Source organism: Lentinus tigrinus (assembly GCF_003813185.1).
Source record: "Lentinus tigrinus ALCF2SS1-7 unplaced genomic scaffold L226scaffold_11, whole genome shotgun sequence".
Lineage (NCBI taxonomy): Eukaryota > Fungi > Basidiomycota > Agaricomycetes > Polyporales > Polyporaceae > Lentinus > Lentinus tigrinus.
The window spans coordinates 450,452-465,842 of NW_027137920.1; the positions used below are offsets into that span (position 1 = coordinate 450,452).

The 15,391-nt window shown below is 57.0% G+C and overlaps 6 protein-coding genes and 1 non-coding gene across 7 annotated transcripts; 5 read left to right on the forward strand and 2 right to left on the reverse strand.

The window, feature by feature from the left end:
* Nucleotides 1-433: 433 nt before the first annotated feature.
* L226DRAFT_462586 (uncharacterized protein) lies at nucleotides 434-2,642 on the reverse strand (the record flags this gene model as incomplete). Its single annotated transcript, XM_067675733.1, has 5 exons — nucleotides 434-992; nucleotides 1,050-1,762; nucleotides 1,810-1,917; nucleotides 1,980-2,286; nucleotides 2,347-2,642. The coding sequence occupies 5 exons, from the start codon at nucleotides 2,640-2,642 to the stop codon at nucleotides 434-436; spliced, it is 1,983 nt and encodes a 660-aa protein (XP_067535755.1).
* A 734-nt stretch (nucleotides 2,643-3,376) lies between these two features.
* Nucleotides 3,377-6,070, forward strand: L226DRAFT_534765 (NTF2-like protein). The gene is made up of 8 exons (XM_067680747.1): nucleotides 3,377-3,872; nucleotides 3,920-4,033; nucleotides 4,083-4,324; nucleotides 4,374-4,969; nucleotides 5,041-5,107; nucleotides 5,171-5,324; nucleotides 5,450-5,581; nucleotides 5,641-6,070. Exons 1-8 carry the CDS (start codon nucleotides 3,792-3,794, stop codon nucleotides 5,689-5,691), a joined length of 1,437 nt encoding a protein of 478 aa, XP_067535756.1. The 5' UTR covers nucleotides 3,377-3,791; the 3' UTR covers nucleotides 5,692-6,070.
* Nucleotides 6,071-6,259: 189 nt separating this feature from the next.
* L226DRAFT_612831 (ankyrin) lies at nucleotides 6,260-10,202 on the forward strand. The gene is made up of 8 exons (XM_067686434.1): nucleotides 6,260-6,848; nucleotides 6,921-7,168; nucleotides 7,219-7,259; nucleotides 7,316-7,447; nucleotides 7,505-8,097; nucleotides 8,152-9,223; nucleotides 9,278-9,349; nucleotides 9,405-10,202. The coding sequence occupies exons 1-8, from the start codon at nucleotides 6,664-6,666 to the stop codon at nucleotides 9,795-9,797; spliced, it is 2,736 nt and encodes a 911-aa protein (XP_067535757.1). The 5' UTR covers nucleotides 6,260-6,663; the 3' UTR covers nucleotides 9,798-10,202.
* Nucleotides 10,203-10,594: 392 nt separating this feature from the next.
* Nucleotides 10,595-10,688, forward strand: L226DRAFT_t118. Its single transcript has one exon. It is a non-coding gene; the product is annotated as a tRNA-Ser (tRNA).
* Nucleotides 10,689-10,776: 88 nt separating this feature from the next.
* Nucleotides 10,777-12,071, forward strand: L226DRAFT_534767 (uncharacterized protein). The gene is made up of 3 exons (XM_067680748.1): nucleotides 10,777-10,866; nucleotides 10,922-11,368; nucleotides 11,465-12,071. Exons 1-3 carry the CDS (start codon nucleotides 10,825-10,827, stop codon nucleotides 11,993-11,995), a joined length of 1,020 nt encoding a protein of 339 aa, XP_067535758.1. The 5' UTR covers nucleotides 10,777-10,824; the 3' UTR covers nucleotides 11,996-12,071.
* Nucleotides 12,072-12,203: 132 nt separating this feature from the next.
* Nucleotides 12,204-14,115, reverse strand: L226DRAFT_462392 (DUF1630-domain-containing protein; the record flags this gene model as incomplete). Its single annotated transcript, XM_067675718.1, has 9 exons — nucleotides 12,204-12,523; nucleotides 12,590-12,732; nucleotides 12,792-12,964; nucleotides 13,013-13,189; nucleotides 13,240-13,378; nucleotides 13,436-13,566; nucleotides 13,627-13,828; nucleotides 13,884-13,965; nucleotides 14,025-14,115. The coding sequence occupies 9 exons, from the start codon at nucleotides 14,113-14,115 to the stop codon at nucleotides 12,204-12,206; spliced, it is 1,458 nt and encodes a 485-aa protein (XP_067535759.1).
* A 402-nt stretch (nucleotides 14,116-14,517) lies between these two features.
* Nucleotides 14,518-15,374, forward strand: L226DRAFT_56940 (uncharacterized protein). Its single transcript, XM_067684295.1, has 3 exons — nucleotides 14,518-14,680; nucleotides 14,783-15,124; nucleotides 15,179-15,374. Exons 1-3 carry the CDS (start codon nucleotides 14,649-14,651, stop codon nucleotides 15,279-15,281), a joined length of 477 nt encoding a protein of 158 aa, XP_067535760.1. The 5' UTR covers nucleotides 14,518-14,648; the 3' UTR covers nucleotides 15,282-15,374.
* Nucleotides 15,375-15,391: the final 17 nt, after the last annotated feature.

The following is a 15,391-nucleotide window of genomic DNA, read 5'->3' on the forward strand; positions in this document are numbered from 1 at the left end:
CCAGCTTGTTGAGATCTTGAGAGGCTGATAAAACATAAAAGGAGCATAACCATCGTCACGGTTGTGGTTCGCTACTGGCAGGCCGTTACATCCAATCGACGGTCGAGGTCCCCTTAAATCCCGGGATCAGCACTAGTTGCTACTGGCTAGCGGTACAGGGAAAGGGTCATATATGGACAGCGAACGTAAATGTGAATAAAAAGCAGAAACAGCGGCAATACGGACACACGTTCAAGACATACCCAAGCGACTAGTACGGGTGGCCCAATGGCTAACTAAGCAGAGCAGAGTGCGAGCGAGCAATACAAGAGTGGTTAGACCAACAAGGGTAGATGTACATTTTGACAGGACAGTCCCTTCTCTGCCACCACATGGAGGAAAGAAGACAGGGGGAGACAGCAGGCGAGAATATCCGACGCCACGCACGACGTCGTCAAGACCTGGAATCCCGCCTTACCCCCGCACCATTCGGCTGATACATGTACTGATGCTGCGCTGTCGACCGATGCGAGGACGGCGGCCGCTGCTGTGTGCTCGAGGCCGCAGCAGCTGCAGCGCCGTACGACGTCGTCTGCGGTGCGCGATAGTAGTTGGTTGCTCGCGTGTCCGTCGTCGTCGTGGACTGTAGAATAGATGACGAACTCGCGGTCGTGGGAGGAGGCCAAGATATCTGTCCCGCAGTGATCGGAGGTGCCGGCATGCGTGGAGTGCCTAGCGTGCTCGTGCTAGAAGACGGACGCTGTGCCGGCTGCATCGCAGGAGAGGCATTCATAGACGTCGGCGTAGAATTCATGGGACTCCGAGTGGGCGACACGGCATTCACTGCTGCAGCTTGCTGCTGAGGTTGGGATTGGGGCTGGGGCTGGGGCTGGGGTGGAGGAGGGTGACTGTGATGTTCAGCAGCATTCGCGTCGTCTGTTCGCCGGCGCTTCGTCCCGCGCGTTGTGCTCTCCTTCAAGCCAAGAGATGTGGCCTTGAGCAAAATCTGGTGCCTGAAAGGACAGTTATTATCCGATCCTGACCGGCCGAGTAGGTCACCAGAAGCTTACCTTGTTCTGCCAACCCCCCACTGCTGGATGACCCAGTCCCACTCGATCTCACCCTTGTTCTGGGGACCGCCCATTTCCCTGCTCTGGTCCGCAAGTCTTCTCAGCCGCTCAGTCTCCTCCTCGGACCATGCTCCCTGGTGACCTCCCGGTGCAGTGTTCCCGGTTGCGGCGTTAAAGGTAGAGATCGTTCCGGTGTTAGAAGGCACCGGAGGAGACACCGCAGGAGGGCTAGACTGCGGTACGGGCTGGGGTGCGGGCGCGGGCGCGGGTGCAGGTGCAGGCGCAGGCGCAGGCGCAGGTGCGGGTGCAGGGGTAGGTGCGGGCGCCGTTTGAGCTGGCTGAGTAGTAGACGGCGATGGCTGCGTTGGTGCTGGTGCAGGCGCAGGCGCTGGTGCAGGTGCAGGTTGCGCTGAGGCAGGAGGATAATAGGGGGTCGCGCCTTGGGGCGGAGGGTAGTAGTATGGTGCGGTTGGGTATCGTGTGCCGGGGGTGGGAGGGTACATGGGAGGATAATACGGCTGCGCTGGTGGGGGCATTGCTGTTGAATTCAGGGGCATAACAAACGTTTGAGGATTTGTGATCACGGAGCCAGCAACGGGAGCAGGACCAGCAGTGGCGGCGGCTCCCGGAGGCGGCGGCGGCGGCATGAACGAGTACGTTGGGTACGTCGATGTCGGAATGGGTTGGTTGACCAATTGGGAGGGGTTCGCGAGCTGTGGCGAGATGAGGACATATTTCGGATACCATGCGACAAACGTACAATGTTATCGCAGACTCGCTTCGCTTCGGCGATCATAACGAGGGGGTCAAGGTGTTGCCCTGGACCCATCTTGTAGCACTGCGCGATGACCATTGGAGACGCAGCTTTCTGCCAAGTGCACACACCCTTCAGGGAATCTTTGCGATGTCCAGTTGCAAGCAAGCACTCACGACTAGCTCCTCTGCAGCATTGTAAAACTCTGAGCAAAGGTTCAAGGCGCGCCATTGAAACTCGTAGAACTGCTGGTTCTGCTGGTTCGTGCCAGGTGCAGGCGGGTATTGATAGAAGCCCGGGTGCTGGGTATTTGTCGGGGCTTTTGTTGCGCTACCGGCGGACACGCGGGGCTTGCGGTTGCGCGAGCCTCTGGGGCGACCGGGCCTGCGTTTCTCGGTGCCATCTTCGTTTGTGGCGGATTGAGCATGGTCCTGCTGTGATGCGGCCTGCCTGTAGTCTGCGGAGGAGGTCGCGGTAGCCGCGCTTCAAGGCGAATGGGGTGAGACCAAGGGTGAACGCGAATCTAGATCGGGCAATACGCACCCCGCTGAGCTGGATTGGGACTGAGCAGCGTTCACGCGAGGAGAAGAATGGCTGCTGGCGGACTGGCGGTGGTGGTCAGTGTCGTGGTGCTCGAGCTCCTCCTCGACGACCTCCTCGTCGTCTTCCTCCTCCTCCTCTTCCTCTTCGCGGTGACCAGAGCCGGCGCCATTGGTCACGGGGGGCTGCTGATGGGGGGTATAGGGTGCATAGGGTTGGCGAGGGGACGAGTGGGACGTGGACACGAGCGGGGCATGGAGAGCGTGCGAGAGAGGTTGATAATATTGAGGATTGTCCATGATTTTCTGGGAGAGGTATATGATAAAAGCCCAGAGATGGGTGTAACGCTGCGAGCGGAGAGCAATCGATGTCGACAACAACAACCAAACCCCGTGGGAACACCCGCTCGACGCATTTGCCCTTCCACACGCCGTGCCTTTCATCGCCCTGCGCACCCCCAGCGCACCTGCGAGAGCCATGCCATGCTCGTCCGACGTGCTGGCAGACAAGCATCCCCGCACTTGCTTTGTTTCGCCTGGACGCTGCTCTGCAAACCCTCTGCGCGTCCCAAATTTGTGCCGATGGCGAAAACCCGAGGCGACACAGCCGCCGGTTCGCCAGGCCTGCATGCGAGTCACGCAGTCACGAAGCGTGACAGTGACAAAGCATTTCCCGACCGCCGTGACTCGTCACCGCCACGACCGAGCGCGGGCCCGCGGGCAGGCGCGTACAACCACTCTCTGACTTCAACCGTCATCTAGCCGTCCTTGTCTCCTCTTTGCTTCTCTCTTGCCTCTTCCCCGCCACAACGCCCTTTCCTGTGGCGTTGCTACCGTTTTCGCCACGAACATCATACCGTCCACGCCCCTGCGCAATCGTCCACAAGCGCAAAACTTGCTCGGCACGAGAGCGCCACCGCTTCCAACCATGTCGCAGCCCGCATTCTCCAGTCCCACACCCGCGCCGGGCACTCGTGCCATCGCCGCCAGTGCTCTGCGAAGAGCCGGACTCATGGACACCGATGCGAAGATGCGGGACGTTTCGGACAAACAAGGCGGGCGCAAGGGCGCACCGAAACAGTCCAAGAGTAGGCACAACCCCCATAAACCTCGTGGGTCAGACGCCATCCTCGGGAAGAAACTCCCTACCACATCACAAACGGTAAATGTTCAATGCACTCTTAACCTTCTAGCACTTCGACGACTTCGGTCCTCGGACGACGGGCATCACACACCTGCCCTCGGATGACGGGTGTCGGGTCTCCGTTTCCCTATTGTCCGCAAACACGAAGCTTACGAAGTTATCTCCTTGCCATGTCTCCCCAACCCTTCGCCTTCGCCATCTGCCGCGTCTGTCACACCACCACCACTCTTGTCGCCGCATCCTAGAAAGGACTTATTACCAGAATCACCGGCTCGAGTTTAACCAAACGTCAAGTTGGTACTCCAATGACGGAGAAAGTCGTTGATTTGTGGAAGACGTGGGTGACCAGGCGATGGAATGCTGAGGCGAGGTTCCTTAACCTTGAGGTGAGTACCCAGTTCGTACCTCAGACGTCGTTCTAACAGCACTGTAGAGAATGGGTCAAGACGACTGGCTGAAGAAACATCGTCTCAACGTCCCGACGTCCGATCCATCATCAAAGGAGGCGCAAGTAATCTTGAAGATTGCAAGCAGGCTCAGGCCGGAGGTGAGCACTGCCCTACACTGGCTCGACTGGTAGCCTCATACTTCCGCAGATTGAGACAATATCACTCGCGCACAATGGTTTCACGAGTGGCCGCATCATGCAGTACCTGGCACACTACCTCCCGAAGCTAAAAAATCTGTCCTTGGAGGGTAACAATCTTGGAGCGTGGAGAGAGATTGATTACATTTCCGGCAAACGAGGGAGGTTGGAGGAGTTACGCGAGTTGATCCTGAAGGGTAACCCGCTCCGCGAACTGGAGTACAAGAACAATCGTGCCCAGACGTACAAGAGGTGCGTACATACTTCTCTCCACGGCCATGCCGTGCTGAACGGTTAGTAGCGAGGTGTCGCGGCGCTTCCCGTCATTAGAAATCCTCGATGGCGAACCAGTTGCCCGAGTAGGTTTTGACGCGCCTTCTACCTCTACGTCTACTCCTGCGCACCCCCGTACGATGTTGTCGACATTTGCATGGAATATGGAGCCATCTTTCATTGCTGGCGTCGATGGCTCGTTAGTCAGCAACTTCTTCATGCGTTTCTTTCCGACATTCGACAACGCACGACGGGATCTCCTGGATGTGTATGCCCCGAACGCGACATTCTCCTTTTCCGCGAACACCGCGATTCCACCCCGTGCACGGATACTGGGCATACACTCGTCGAAAGAATACCCACATCAGCGCAACTTAGCTTGGGGTCCCTGGCTCGAGGGCGGTAACGGCGGTTCGCGAAATCTGGGTCGCGTGAACGGGCTTCAGAAGGTCTCCCAGTCACTACACTTGGGCCATGAGGAGATCATCAAGGCTATAGCTGCCTTGCCCCTCACTCAGCACGATGTTGCTGGGTCGCCAGAGAAGTTCTCTGTCGACGCCTTCCCCGTCCGCCAAGGCGAGCAGACAAACCTCCTCATTACCGTGCATGGACAATTCATCGAGAGTAAGTTTGTACCTTGTGCGTTCCATACCATGCGACTAATCGATGTATGCATCAATTTACTTGTGTTGCAGAACCTGCGGAGGGAATCCGTTCCTTCGATCGATCATTTGTCCTTGCTATCGCCCCCGATGGATCAAGGCACGTCTCTTTGCAGTGCTTATGGAAGTGTTGATGCTCACGCTGAGATCCTTTCGATGATAGGGCCAAACAACGTGGCTGGGACGTGATCATCTTGTCCGACCAGCTCGTCATCAGGGGTTACTCTCTACACGACGCTTGGACACCCGGTCCGATGCGCGTACAAGCGGGCGACCTCCTGCCTTCTCCAGGCCTCCAACAAGCTCTCGCAGCCTTGGTGAGTGCCTTCATGTATCAGTCAAATTGTCGCCGGTCAACCGCGGTCAAGCTGATTGAAGCCTGACTGGATGCATCAATCACGTTTCTCACAACTTTTGCTGACGCATTTCTTTCGTCTCACAGCCGATGCCACAGCGGGCGTTGATGCAAGACGTCATCCTGCGTACAAGGCTCAACTTCCAGTTTGCTGAGGACTGTTTGAAGAACAACGAGTGGGACGTTGACCGCGCCGTTGCGAATTTCGAGCAGGTTCAAGTAAGCCAAGATCGATGATGCGTCTGGACCTCGGTATACTGATTGCATTATTACGTTAGGGCAACCTCCCATCGGACGCGTTCTTACCCCAAGACGCGTTTTTGCCGTGAGCCATCCTGGACTAAGCTTCGGATGGACTTACCGGCTCGCATGTCCGGCTGGCCGTTGATCCAGCGCGCCTTCCGAGCGTGGCCCCCAGGCCTCGTGTGTCTTGATCGTTTCGTCGGACTACATACGTACTCTTCACGCTCTCCCCCCCTGCCATCCAATTTCCATCAGCATTTCGCCCGCAATGTGTACCCTATAGTCCATCTCATGCATGATGCATCATCATTGACATCGCTCGTCGTGTTATCCGTCCGCTGCACACACATACGTATTGTTTATAGCACTGCAGTCGCTCCTCGCACCCCCCTCATATATTGGTATCTCTCACGCATAGTCCATTGTCGCGATTACAAGTATAATGAAAGGCTCGGTTCTGAAGCGTTCATTTTCCTCGAGGGTCGGAACAATGGCCTCGGAGCGGGATAAACAAGAGGTGTTTGGCCACGGGAGGCGCTAGGGCGTCGGCTGCGCCGGGAGAGCGACGGCTTTGCGACTTGTCCCCATTCTTACATGCCGCCCCAATGCCCATTGCCGCGCGACAAAACGAGGCTTGCCAAAACGGCGGCAGTCGATGTTTGGGCCCCGCTTTTCATTCTTCCGAGTCGGGCAGATGATGGGAGGTCGCAGCCGTCGAGTTCGGGCTCGCACGCTCCGCCAAAGTCCGCCTATGGTCCTTCGCGTAATGGGGGCCTCGAGGCAGACGCAGTGTCTCGTCTGGGGACATGTCTGTGCTATTCTGATGCAGCGTGGCCTTCCGCCTCGTGTCCTGGCCCTTCGCGCCGTCCGATACTTATAGAGCCCGGTCGCGCCAGCTATTCCCGCACTTCCACCCGCACGCAAACTTCCGCGGGACGGCGCTGGGAACACTCAGACTCTTGGACTCTTGTACCTCTTGTACCACCACTGGACACCTCCATACCTCCTCTCCTTCGATAACCCTGTACACTCGCTCTTCACACTAGCACTCACTGGCAATGGCGACACATTCTCGCGGGCGACGCCGCACGGAACGCGCTGCACTGGATGCAGCGCTGTTAGACGCCGCCGCGCGGGCGGACGAGCACGGCGTGCAGATTGCACTCGCGCGCGGCGCAGACGTGAACGCGGTGGACGTCGCGACGGACAGCACGGTGGTGACCTGTGCGATTGCGGGAGATAGGTGTGTTGTCGGTTCTACATGTGCGGCTGGTCGGTGGTGCTGAAGGTCGGCCTTGTGCACGCGTTTACTTAGCAGCTGGGAAGACGTCGACGTGTCCGACGCGTCGTTCGGGCTGCAGAGCAGGGTCGAGGTGCTGAGGACGGTCATTCGCAACGATTCGATGTCTTTCTACGCACTGAACGCGCCAACGCGCGGTGTAACGCCGCTCGGTCTCGCTGCATGGCTGAACGTCCCGGACGTCGTGCGGGTCCTGCTCGAGGAGAGCCGTGGACTGGTCGCGGTCGATGGCACGGACGCGGTGGGGGTGACCCCTCTGATGTGTAAGTCGACTCCTTGGTCCCTCGTCGAATAAGCTCACACTGAAGATCAGACGCTGCTCGCGACGGTGCGGTCGAGGCTGCATCCATTCTGGTAAGTCATGGAATCCAGATGATATTGTACCCGTCCATTGAACGCGTGCCTTGCAGCTTGCCAACGGCGCCCGCCCAGACCTCAGGGATACCCACCATCGGACCGCGATTCATTACGCGTTACGCCACCCGCGGCTGCTGTGGTTATTGGAGTCGACGCTTCGGCGACAGCGGGTGCGAGAATTTACCGTAAGTCGTCATCTCTGACCGCATCCGGCGCCATACTGACTATATTCTCGTCAATAGACCAGCAATCGCAGGCAGCTGCATCCGCTTCCTGAACCTCACGCGGCTTATGCGCAAGCTTTCTCAACATCTTCCATTGAGCTATCAAATTGGCCGGCCCCCTCTGACGCCATCCTGTCACGGTCCACAGCAGCGCTCAGCCGAGCAATTGCAGGCGGCGACCTTCCCTCAATCTACCAGGCTCTGTTCCCCGCAACACAGCGTACCACTGTTCTCGTCAACCGCTTGGACTCACATGGTTGGGGTCCCTTACACTACTGTGTCTGTGCCCCCAATCCTTCGGTCGAAGTCCTCGATGCATTGTTCCTTGCTGGCGCGGATACCAGCTTGTACACCTCGTCGAAGCATGGAACACCCCTCCACTGCCTGGCTCGCAAAGCCCAGCACCCAGCCAATCCCCTTCAGGCAGCCCGCCTGCACGTCTTCATCCATCATCTGGTGCGCGAACTGCGTGCGCCTCTCTCTGCAACGGACGAGAACGGCGAGACATGTATCCATGTGGCCGCCGAGCGGGGACACAGCATGGAAGTTCTGCTCGCCTTCCTTGCGTGCGACACGCGCAACACCGTGCGCGAGATGAAGAATTCCAGAGGGTATGTGAAGTACTTCAATTGTTTGCATCGGTGGTCATACTCATGACGTGGCAGATTGACTGCGTTGGAGGTCGCGCGACCTGAGCTACGGATCGCCTTTGGTCCCGATGCCGAGCCGCGGCGGAGCAATTCCGTCGCATCCTTCCGTACCATTCGTCCCTCGACCAGCTCGTCCACGTCAACTTCGTCCTACGCGAGTTCCATGACAGTACCCGTATCCAACCGGCCACAGTTCAACTCGTTCTCCCGCCTGGAGTCCCCTCTCGAGAACGTTGACACTTCGCTACTTCCCCGCCGCATCCTCGAAAACCTGATCAAGATCACTCAGGAGGCTCCCACCGCCGATGCGCTTGAGATCAGCGATCTTCGGGATGTACTTGATGAGACGGCGCATCTCGGCGAGGTCTGGGTGCACAACACGCAGAACCGCATACGAGAGGCGGCACAGGACTTGCGTGACGCGCGCGGACGCTTCAATGAGGTCGATAACTTGCTGGAAACGGTGACGCAAGACCTCGAAGGCGTCTATGGGCCGCGGTTCTCTGACAGAAGGGATAGCACCGAGCGCGCACGGAGAAGAACCACGGACTCGGGGGACTCTGATTTGACCGCAGTCTCATCTTCATCGCTGAGCAGGAAATGGCGTTCAATGTCCGACCTCCGATCCTCGAACGAGATGGGAAGGCGAGAGCTCTCTGACGTACCTGAACTTCCGCGGCTCATCATCGCAGAAGAAGACGACTCTGCCGACAGTTCTACGGACAAGCCATCGTCTTTCCTGAACGCCCTCCTCTCGCCTACAACAAGGGAGCTGTTACATAAATCGAGCAAATTGTCCATCGACTCGGGGAGGACGGCCTCGCCGGCGCCATCGAAGTTGCAGAAGGACGGCTCGTCGAGCAGCACCGCGAAGCTCAAGGCGTGGTTCCGCAAGAAACTCCGCTTCGAGATACCGGACACCCCCTGCGAGACGAAGATTGTGGTCCCCGGCGAGCAATCACCGAGGAGATCACCGTACTCTCCAGTCGGTGACCGGAACTCATCAGAAGAGTTGCTGTGCACCGCGCGTCGCATCGTTCGCACTGCTGGACAGGACCTATCTTGTATCGAAGGCTGTATGGATGAGGTACGTGTCGTGTTTTCATGTGCTCTCTAACACAGACATCTGACACGTCTGCAGGCTGACGAATATCTGTCTCTGGCATCGAGATTTCTGTCTCAGGCCGATCGACGTCTGAAGATGAATATACTGGTACGTCTTCGTCCACACCCATGTCACACGACCACTCGGCTGATGCTGTTCCTAGAACCGCCAAGCGGCCCTCGAAAGCGCACGACTTGCCCAGCTCCAAGATCAACTGGACGACCCCTTCATGTCAGCTATCGCATCCACACTCCGCTCCGCCACGGACGCAGTCCCGTTCCCCCTTTCTCACTCGCGCTCCGGAAGCGACTCGGACACTTCATTGGGTTCTCTGTCCCCCGGTTCCTCGGTCGCATCGCTCTCGGACACACTCATCGAGTCCGAGGACGACGACACGCGGGTGCTTCGCCGCCTGATGACCCGCAAGATCGAGGCCCGGACAGACGGCGCCTTTGACGAAGTCGACAAAGTGCTGACATGGCTGCGGATCGTGCAGGACACGCTCCGGAGCCTCCGGCGAAGAACTAACGCATCCATGACCATAACATTGCCCTAGGCACACCACCCTCCCCAGTGTAAAAATGTACGTACGTACAGCCCTCCCCAGGCCCGGACTCATGCTCGCGGATGTGTACACTTGCGTCCGACTGGAAACTGTTGTTGTTGTACTCATTGACTATAGGCATCATGACACACACAAGGTAAATAGGTGTAGGTAGAGTCGCAGTATCTATGTTGTATATATACGCATTGTATAGGTAGCTCGCATGTTACGAACACTGTCCCCACTCCGCACTGCTCATTTCGCTGTACGTAGGAACTCTTTTGCTGTCGATACTTCATTATCCCGCTCTCCGCGATGCTCTGTACATAGCTTTCGATGGCTCAGAAGATTACTAGCCCTTGTATGCTGTACATTCTACTCGTGCAACGAATGCCATCACGGCAGTCATTCTGCCTCATGTCTACACATCTATTCCCAAGACGACACGTCGTTCTCTGGAACTTCCAGGTCGTACAGTGACGGTCATTAATGATGCAACCCCCCAAAAAGGGAAGGTGCCTCACATCACCCAACTGACCCCTCGCAGCGCCGACCAAAGATGATATACCAAGACGAAGGCGACAATTATTCATTCTAAGCAACGAGAATGAGCATTTGTGTGGAAGAGGCAGCGGAGGAGGGCGTGTACGTCTCGTAGAGGACCACCGTAGCCGCTCATTGGACTGGAAACGCCCTGCGTTTTTGGGTGATGTGAACAACCTTCCTGATATGGGAGGTTGCATCATTAATGACCGTCACTGTTAGTTAAAGCCATTGAACAGCTATTTAAAATATGGACGGGTTCTCAAGTCACTTTGCCGGAGTGGTTAACGGGATCGCCTGCTACTAGTAGCTGCCAGCGGTTGGGCTTTGCCCGCGAGTGTTCGAATCGCTCAGGTGACGCTTTTTGAATCCCCTTGACTCAGAGACGCCCATGCGCCCGAAATGTCGACATCATGAGACAAGCCGCCCGACGCGTCCCGTCGCTCTCTGAGTCTCTCCCACCTCCGCCGCCCGTCCTCGCACCTATTTTCACGCTATGTCTGAGCACCTGAACCGCGAGGAGGAGGACCTCTTGCAGGTATTACGACCTTTGATGTAATTTATGTTTATTTGCTAATGTCACGCTTGGACAGTCCGCACTCTCCACGGCTTTCAGCCCTGCTCCTCTACCTCGTCAGTCTGCTGCGCCTGAGCCAGAACCCCAAACTTCCGCGGATGCTTCCCCTCCCGAATCTAGCGCACTGGCACCTCCCGACGCTCCTGCAAGCGGCGGTGAGGCCGATGCTACCGAGGAAGCCTGGAAAGCGGAGTACGAGGCACATTTGGTGGAATGGCGCAGACAGTCGGCAGAACAGCGCCAAAAGGCCGAGGCAACGCGCGCACAATGGGAGACTATCCGGGAGCAGGAGCGGAAGGAGGGCAAATCGCGTCAGAGCGTGCTGAGCGAGTCCACCAGTGGGTGGGAGAACCTCAGTGGCAGCGTCGCCGCGTCTGCGGCTCCGACTTCCCCGAGTCCGGCGGACGCGCGAGACCTAGTCAGCGGAGAGGGACAGGGAGAGCATTCAAAGGACTACCTTGAGGTGCGTTTCTTTACGTGATGCGTTCTGCATGGCATGAGGCGCGACCCTAAAAGCTGACACGCCTCGCCCCCCTTCCGGCTGTCGGTACGCGCGCAGTCCGTTCTCCCTGGAGCATCCACGTCCACGTCTCCCGAGCACGAGAAATCGCCTTCGCAGCCTGCGTCGGAACCGGAGTCGAAGCAGGATAAGTGGGATTCGATGGCGTCCTCGCTCACCTCGTCGTTCCCCTCCATGTCATTCCCCTCCGACCCGCACTCGCCTATCTCGTCCACTGCTCGTCGAGACCTTCCTCCTCACCACGGGCAATCTCACTTACATGCTGCGGGTCACCCCCATGGTCACGCGCACGGCCACCACTATCACCACCATCCGGAAGCCCAACAGACGGCAACGCTCTCGGTCTTTGACTCGTCGTTGAGCCCCAAGACTCGCACACTCGCATTGCTGTCGAGCGTCGCCATCAACGTGTTGCTCCCGTTCGTCAATGGTGTCATGCTAGGCTTTGGAGAGATCTTCGCGAAGAACCTCGTCAGCTGGTTGGGCTGGAAGGTCCCCGGTACAGCAAGCGCATCGACCTCGCGTGGATCAGGACGAGTAGCCTCTGGAGTTGGTTTGGGCAGGAAGTAGAAGTTGTGTCTATATGTCGAACATTGCTTACACGTTATACTTACATGCGATTAATGGACACTTTGTCACGCGCTCTGTGGCTTTCGTTGGCACGCTCGATCAAGACACACATATCGCCAAGTGGCCCAGTGTACGGGACCTCTACGTGACACGCCTCTAGATGAGCGACAAAAACGCAAGATGCGCATCAAAGTGAGCACGTAAGTCCCTACATCATAGCCTTCAATACACCCTCGACAACCTCTTCCTGCCTTGCCAACCACAGCCCAAATGCCGGTGTCCTCAGCCATCGCTCATAGAACTCCCGTTGCTTAGCGTTGCTCTTGAATGGTAGGGGCGATCCATGCGCCTTGAGGGACGCGAAGAAGGCTGCATCGTTAAAAGGCTTCAATCGAGGCGACGTGGCGAGGTTAGTTCTGGACTCGCTGGGAGTGGGTATGAGGGTTTGGAGGTATCGTTGAAGGGGCACTAGGAGCGCGTTGGTCCGTGAGCTGAAATGCTGGCGAAGTGCTTCAGATGCTTGTCGTTCTGCGGGAAAATGCAACACCCATATTCAGCGACGAGACCTCGTACATCCAAGCAAGACGTACGTACTGTTTTGGTCTGATCCTCGACATGCGTGCTCAAGCTGTTTCATGAGAGCATGGTCTCGCGAAGTGTAGCGCTTGTGCGTGGATCTCCACCCCGGTGAGGGACCCACCACAATTCCTGTAGGCGTACCCACTTTCCTCTGTCCACTGTCAAAGTTACAATGTGAGCCGGTCATCGATCAAGTTTGACTGCTGCAGGAACTCACGTCTGTGGTGGGCCGAGACTCAAAACATTTGGCCAATGGTGACAGGCCCTCTCAAAGAAAGGGTTCGTCACACCAAGAAGTAAGCCCGCTGTCGGTGGTCGCGGGTTAACCAGTGTTGTATGCTCAGCGTCGTGTATCGTGAAAAATGGCCGGAAGTCCCCAGATAGAGGTATCTGTACCTTTGGTCAATATCGTCGTCGCAAACATCATGAGCGACTTACTGGGCGCAGGAGGTCCCGTAACCACCATACCGCTGTGCTGGTCATAGACGGAGAGGAGCCGAAGATCAAAATTGGTTCGCTCATGACAACACATTCCCATATGGACCACAAATGTGAGATCACAGCCTCAAAGTGACCGAGTACCGGTGGGTCAGATGGGCATATCGATGCCAGAACCTATATCATCGTGAGCAAGGCCACACAACACATTACAAGCTCGAGCTCACTTGGATGTCCGTTTCACTTGTTCGGCCAGGCGGTAGCGCGGACATGGACTGCTGTGTTTCGATGGCAGCTGGGATCTCCACATGTATCACGGTCCCGAGAAAGCCAAGTTCAGCGTTGGTCCCAGGCGCAGGGTCTGACCTTCTTTTCCATCTGCATGAGCGACCGAGTGGCACATGCGGTACATACGCGACTTACCAGCTAGCAATATTATGGCATGCCGCTTCGAGCATGGGCCCGCCATGACTCATGAAGGACGGCGCGAGTTTAGAGATGAGGGTATCGAATAATGAGGGGTATGCGAGATGCGTCAGTATAACGATTGACGTCTATGTACGCGCGTCATGTTAGCCACTGACCCTGGCAGATGGTGAGTGGGCCGTTCGTACCTGTTGGTATCCGCGTTTCGACGAAGCATCCTTCGTTCGTGTGAAGCAAGAGAATCCGTAGATGAACCCATCAAGGGTCGTTGGCCGAGGAGCACCGATATCCCACTCTTCTCCCTCCACAGGCTCGCGCGGTCGTATTCGAAAGGAGTGCGTCTGTGAACCCTCCTGAAAGTGGGCGGAGTCGGGGAAGGAGGAAAATGCGCTATAAGATCGTACGAGTGAGTGACAGGTCTCGAGGACAGAACAGACGGACGCACATGTTCTGAGCTTCGGAATGTGAAAGACTAAGCGGAGGATATATACTAGTGATCTTTGGACCAACTTCAAGGTCGAAGTTTACTGAGCGTCGGTGTCAGCCTGACTCAATCAGGCGGGCACTGTGAGTTGACGACACATACCTGTGACGAGGCCCAAAATCCACCTCCTTAATCTCGCGAGCTTTTCTGGACCCATCGCAAGGCCATTCAAGCTCAACTGGGTCCGGTGCATAGTTGTCCGGGGTAATCGGGGCAGGGTATTGGAGCGAGACAATCGTCGGCGGATGAGCGTGGGGTCGGGAGGAAGAGACTTCTCCATAAGATTGGGCGACGACGGCGACTTGAGCTGTCCATTCATGCCCGCGCTATTCCCTAGCCCCAGCGAAGCCTGTGCAGTCGTAGTTCTGGAGCCCGAGATGCGCACGAGCGGCCGCGGCGAGTCCGGAGGAAGCGAGAGGTCGGTGAGCCCAATGTCGACTTCGACATCGTCATCCATAGCATAGGCCGTCATTGAACGCTGCGACTGCTGAGGGGAGGAGAGGGGAGGGTCGAGACCGGCGAGGGTGGTGAGGGGAGGAGCCAATGTTGAGTACCCCACACGTGCCATGCCCGTTACACGTTACGCGACGCATTCCTGCATTCTGTCTATGTCTCCAGCTTGAGAGCTGCTATCACCTGCCTGCAAGCGTTTTCGCCTCTGTCGCTCGCACAATCTCACCTTGCAGACGATCCGTGTGATTGGGAGCCATCTTCGTGGTCGACCAGATGGCGGGAGCGAACTACATGGGAGGGAAGAGGTGCGCAGCACTAGTCATCGACCACAGGCATGCCAATCTCATGATCCCCGCACATCTCCATTCTGTCCCAACACCTCTCCTACGCGGCTGTTCTTCCTTTAGAAACGCGGCGCGAGCCCGAGTCAAGGACGCGGCAGGCAAGGCGCAGAGGTCGCACTTTGGGAAGAAACGCTTTGAAGTACTCCGGACGGGCCTAAGCAAAGGTGGTATCGCGAAATCCAGCAAGCCTCGGAATGCTGTGAAGGAACGACCAGAGATATCTCTTGCACATGCCAGGTGGCCTCAGCACGAATCCAAGCAGGGTTTTGTCGATCAAAAAGAGGATGTTCACGGGCTCAGATCACCCTTCGCAAGTCCGGTCTCCCTTCGTCGATCGCCTCCGGTTCCTAGCTCGGCATCAAGCCGCTCGAGAATCCTAAGAGCCCTCGATGCTGAAAGTCGTTCGTGAATTTCCCTGCGTATATGCGTGAGGATGTGCATATTGAAAGTCTTATGTAGCTGTGGCACAGCGGGAGCAGGTGCAAAGGATTCTCCAGATGCCGAACCTGCTTGGCCTATCGAACATCAAGACGCGTGGGCGAACCCGCTCGCCCTGTGCTGATCGTACCCTCAATACGTCTGGTCTTGAAGCAGACTTGTGTACTGAGGAGGTAGTTTACTCCCATTCTAGGTCCACAATTCACTCATTGCGCTTTTTAGTACGAAAGTTCC